This window comes from Sphaeroforma arctica, assembly GCF_001186125.1.
Source record: "Sphaeroforma arctica JP610 unplaced genomic scaffold supercont1.59, whole genome shotgun sequence".
NCBI lineage: Eukaryota > Ichthyosporea > Ichthyophonida > Sphaeroforma > Sphaeroforma arctica.
The window spans coordinates 22,721-28,505 of NW_014040499.1; the positions used below are offsets into that span (position 1 = coordinate 22,721).

Here is a 5,785-nt window from a genome sequence, read left to right on the forward strand (position 1 = left end):
CAAATCAGTATAGTTAGTTGAAATTATTTATATATATAAATATACATATATATGTATATATATATTTATATATCTATATATATGCATCGCCATATAGCTCTATATAGTTGTATATATCGTTCTGTATCTGTATGTATATATATATATATATATATATATATATACATATATGTATATATATGTATTTATATAATATTATATATAATATTATATATACATGTATATATATATATATATATATACATGTCTGTGTCTATGTCTGGGTCTGTGTCTGTGTCTGTGTGGGTAGAGATGTATGCGCGTATGAACATGCGCCAAGACTGGCCCTAAACAACCCAATCTAGAAGGAGCTTTGATGACTACTCTGAGTGTACTAGAACAAACAGAAGATGACATCCGTGAATAGCATTAGCATCAGCTGGTGGATACAGGTGGACGTATCTGCAGTTGGTGCATGAGAGAATGACTTCACCACTTTAATATAGCTACGATAATAGCCAAAATCGATACTGTGCATATTCATGCTTACTACTTGGAGGAATTGAACATGATTGAATACTCAAATTGGGAACTGTACTGAAAGCTCAAAACTGATAACTCAGCAAAGTGCAAGCTCTTTAATAGCAAATAGCCAAACCTATGTTATAGAACACGACTATTTTAAGGGAACCAAAATGAGAAACTCATATCCTACGGTCATGTGTCAAACATCCGCCCACCAGTCTTAGTGGACACATATCGCGCGATATACTAGCAAGCAAGCAAGCAATCGGGTCAGCACAACAATTCACACCATACAAGCAGATCTTGTGGTCCTTGAAGGCAATCACGCTACATCCGATGGCATGCATCTGGGTACTAACAGATACAATACGGTTCCTCTGAAGGGTCAGGCAGTACACAACTAGTAGAAGATGAGATTCAGCTGTTACCTATTGTAATTCTGCCTCACTTTTTAATATACGTCTTCAACAACACGCGGGAGCCCCTTATGTACTGGAAGGATCTAGCAGACTATCAACAACTAAAAGCTGAGTGTAATTCAATTACACATCTAGCACCCAGGATTCATCTGGTGTGCTTGCTAGGGGTTGTTGAAGATTGGGCATTTACCTGGGTTCCGCTTGCCTCAGTGCGTTTCTGTGGCAATTGTAGCAACGCTGATGAACGAATATCTGTGTATACTGTCCAATTTACTAGCAAAGGCATCATTGGGGAAAGGGTGAATATTGTATTTTTTCCTTATTATTACCTTGATTTAGGTAGCTTACGACGGTCCATGTAGCCTCCCAAGCACCTTGTTTTCTCCTTACACACTTTGTCCTGGTAGCCGAGATTTCATTTCTGTAGTTTTTATATCACTTAGCGTAGAGCGTATGGTCAGTATCTGAACAACGTTGAAGATTGCGCTGAATCGACTGCTAACAATTACAATCAGACTATCATACTCAAGCAGCAATATCGGAGGATGTATCGAGGACGTTTGGTAATAGTTTTGAATTTTATTCATTCCGTATATATTAGTGGCGGTCATTTGGCACGTAGCGAGCTCGTTGTCGATTTGCTCCCTGTAATGTCTGCCAAGTGTGCAGAGAAGTTTGAAGATATAAGTTGTCTCCAATGGTTTTTTAAGACAGCAATACTGCGCATGCAGCACCTTCGATAATTTTCTGCCGGCTGGGCTATTGTGTGTTGTGTATATATTGAGTGCATATTATTCACCAGCAAACAGTGGCTACTAGGAACCACGGCCTCGCTTTTTTCCCCGGACAAAGAAATGTCTTCCGAGAAGAACTCATCGAAACGATCTGCTGTAACGTTTTAATCCTTACTATTCAAGGAAGGTTGAGAATCAGTTGTTCTATTATGCATTAACAAGTGACTTGCAAGCTGTTGGCGGGTTTGGAAATGCAAACTGCAGCCCCTTTGAGAACATGCCAGGCTACCCCCGTCACCCTGAAGCTGCAGGTGCTCTGCCACGTGCTGTTCGTGCTCGTTAGAAGTCTGGAAACGTCTATCACATCCATTCCAATTGCATATATATGGACTATTCTTAGTGTGCGTCCGTTGGTGGTCGTTGAGTGTGCTTTTTTGGCCAAATCGACGGTGGCATCCTACATATGTACACGCGTACGGTCGTTCGCCTGTATGCGTCCGCAGATGGTAATCTAATCCGTTGCCCTGTGTATACCTTTTATCACATCCCTCCCAGGGGCACGGGAATGGTTTCTCCCCGGTATGCGTGCGCAGATGATAGTCGAGCCCATTGCTTTGCGCATACCGCTTATCGCAGCCCTCTATTGGACAAGCATAGGGCTTCTCACCAGCGTGCGTTTTCAAATGGTAGCCAAGTCCATTACTGTGTGCATAACGCTTATCGCACCCTTTCCAAGAGCACAGGTAAGGCTTGTCCCCAGTGTGCTTCTTCCGATGGACTTCTAGTTCGTTGACATGTGCGAATTTTTTCTCACAACCGATCCACGTACAAGGATAGGGGTTCAGCCCTGAGTGCACCTTAAGGTGACTCAATAGTGTGTTCGCCTGAGCGTAAGTCTTAGCACACCCACTCCAAGTGCAAGCAAACGGTTTCTTGGCCAAGTGCGTTCGCAAATGATATTCCAGACTATTGTTCTGAGCATACCGCTTGTCACACCCCTCCCATTTGCAAACAAATGGCTTAAGGCTCACGTGCACACTGAGGTGTTCTGCTAAAAGATTGCCAGTGGGGAATGTCTCGCTGCAGTCTGGATAGCTGCACACGAACTCTCCGTCGCCAAAATCGTTCATACTTGCTTCTAAGTAAGTCATGACGGCCTCTGGATCGCTGTCATTAGGCATGTCGCCGACCGTACTGATCGATGCACCGTTCTGAATTGTGTGCTGATTTTCGATTTCTCCCGCACTTGAAGTGCTTTGCAGCTTTGTTCGTTTGCGCAAAGGCCGATACGCACTTACGCTAGAGGCTCCCACGCCCTCTTCAGTCCTCGCAACACGCGTATAACCCTTATTTCTGTATCCTGCTAGTTGCGGTCTCATATCATCGTTGTTGAATTGGTCTCGTGGATTCGATGAATGAGAACTTATAGCTTCGCTTCCAGATGGCCGCTTGTTTTGCGGTTGTTGCGATTGAGCAACCATCCCCTCGTCACCAGTTGGCCGGAACGCTAACTGCGGCTCCGGGGGGCCCGCGCATTTTGCGTAATGACCTTCTAGCCAATCTATGCTCTAAAATTTCAAACAAGAGGATAGAAAAAAAGAGATGATTTATAATAATTGATAATAGCCGATACACTGTGTTGCAAAGTCGAAGCATCGAGGCAAGATGACAAGCGATGAACTGAACAGGCGACTAAGTTGACACATCCAAGCAAAAAGAGTCGAAGGCAATTGATGCGAATTGTACAACTGTAGTCAACAAACATATGTTTTTTCTAAAGCTATCAGTACTCGGTGAGTTTCAATCGTACCTGGCATTCTCGACTGCAGAACGCACGATTCGTGCACGGACAGGCTATCTGCGCCGGTTGGTGGCAGAGGTCGCAAGTTTGCTGGGTTGCCGACATACTAATTCGTGACAACCTAACCTCGCATCCAAGCCAACGTAGTACTGGCTCGATGAATATAAAGCTATTCCCCTTGACGTGTCTCCCTTCTATGCCCGATACAAGAAGTCGCCGATGAGGTGAAGACTGCAGGAGCCAGCAGTGCACTACTAGAGTGTGGTCAATTAATTTTGTTTGTATGTCACGGCTGTTTTTCAAATACGTTACAAAATCGTCCTATATCTTTTATTGTGATATCGCTTTACAGAAAATTCATAGCCTTCTTCTGAATGTTGAATTCATAAGGCTATGGAATATTGGGGGGTTTTTTTCTATTTTATTACCACTTTTTGTTCGGGGGGTTTTTAAAAAAATATATAAAAACAAAAAACACACATTTGTAGCTTCCAGCTAAAAAATTTGACCTTTAGACTACAACCCCCCCCGGGCCCCAGGCCTCCTCCTGCGCTGACGACCTGAAAGCTGACGCTCCCTGAGAGTTCTTTTCTTCCCTACTCTCTCTCCACTGGTTTTTTTACTTGCCCAAAACCTGAAACCATTTCCGGTTTTGGGGAATGAGACTTTGGGTCAGTCAGTCATGCGTGGCTGTAGAGTCCCTATTTCTTTTATTGAACTTGAAATCTGTCTGGAATGCTTTTTCCCCATTTGTAGGCCCCTAAGAGGACCACGTGAGATTTTAAATGAAATTTTGTTTCAAAAAATAGAGCATACTTTTTTGGGTCCGTTATTGACGGTTGAAAATAAAAGTTGTTTTATTAAAAAAGGCGGGGAGGCATTTCCCCCCCTGTACGTTGGTGAGTGCGTTTATGTATGAGCGTGTGTGACTGAACAACAGTACGTATTTGTGACGTGTGTCGAGTGAAAGTGAGGGAGAAAGGGTCCATCAAGAAATCTCAGTATCTCACCCTCAGCTCACCTTCACAAGTCAATAGCTACCCTCTTAAGATATAAGCTTTTGGTCTCTTCGGCGCTCCAGTGGTGTTTCATATATATTTTATCACCGAAAGCGTAAGCTGGCAGTCCCTGGCACCTGTATGCTCGATTTTTGTCTGTCATATAACGCTAATTGAGCTATTTGATTGGCTAAGTCTCTCTCTTTAGCCCATTTGAAGACCCCAAGGATCCCTCCTGATCCCCAGAGGGATCCTAAATATATATATATATATATATATTAATTTTTTTAAAACAATCACGCCATAGCCTTCTTGATACACATGGCTATGATAAAGCTTTTTCTCTTTCAGTCCCCGCGGCGACCCAGCCCTGTTTTATGTGTTCTAGTTTTTGCTTTTTTTGTCTTTTAGTAAATAAACAATAAATTGTTTTTAAAAAAAACAAAACAAACAACGAATTGTTCAATTTTCAGAAGGCCATTTACATATGCGGGTTTTTAGAGTTCTATTTTCTATTTTTTTTATTATATGTTTTTAAAAGCAATATAAGTATAATGTATGTTTGTAAAATTGTAAATATTTTCATACATACAATCCTCTTTGTTTGTGATGAATGATAAATTTTGTTGTTTTAAAAAAAAACAGTTGTATGTATTGAAGTACGACTACACGTGCAATTGTGCATCGGGGGGTTTTTTTGAAAACAACAAAATTACATTTGCTTGTAGTGTACAAAAGTAAATATTTGTAATCTTGATCGACTCAGAATACAATGTAACGGTGAACCTAGTATTATTTCCTTCATAGTTGAATAAACGTCTACCTTAGCAGAATGAACTTCTTGAATGAACTAAACCACGTATTTATACTATCTCCGAAGAATATCAAATCGTGTATCTACTCAATTTCGAGCCTACAAGTCCATTCAACATATATCGTCATCTGCCAACCTCCAACTCATACTACCCCGCACTTCGGTTCGCAAAGCACCAATCATACACCAACCTCCTCTTCTTTCGAGCCTGCGCGGCCGTTCGCCAACAAACCGCACAATACAACTTAGAACTTTTCAAACTTATTAGTTTTCACACTTATAAGTTATCGCCCACACTTAGAAGTTCTCGCACTCTTATTAACGCCCAGGAACATTAACCGAACAGTTCGGTACTTACAACACCAACATTGTTTTAAATCGGAGGTAAACATGGTTGACATTACACTTCCCCAATGAACAAGACATTAGTGTCGAGTTCATTCATTCAACGATTTACTCGACTGCTTCTTCCGCAAAATCGGATCCCTCGCAACCTGGAAGAACATCTGCAACTT

At 41.7% G+C, this 5,785-nt stretch overlaps 1 protein-coding gene across 1 annotated transcript; it reads right to left on the minus strand.

Moving 5' to 3' along the window:
• Positions 1-1,329: 1,329 nt before the first annotated feature.
• Positions 1,330-3,779, minus strand: SARC_01487 (hypothetical protein). Its single transcript, XM_014304781.1, has 2 exons — positions 3,468-3,779; positions 1,330-3,225 (listed from the first exon to the last, which is right to left on the minus strand). Exons 1-2 carry the CDS (start codon positions 3,561-3,563, stop codon positions 1,822-1,824), a joined length of 1,500 nt encoding a protein of 499 aa, XP_014160256.1. The 5' UTR covers positions 3,564-3,779; the 3' UTR covers positions 1,330-1,821.
• Positions 3,780-5,785: the final 2,006 nt, after the last annotated feature.

What these genes read in the sequence shown, in the direction of transcription:
- SARC_01487 (XM_014304781.1), bottom strand. Translation starts at nt 3,563, where the DNA reads ATGTCGGCAACCCAGCAAACTTGCGACCTCTGCCACCAACCGGCGCAG. An exon ending in TCTGCAGTCGAGAATGCCAG is followed by an intron (nt 3,226 to 3,467) that starts GTACGATTGAAA and finishes TTGAAATTTTAG; the next exon opens with AGCATAGATTGGCTAGAAGG.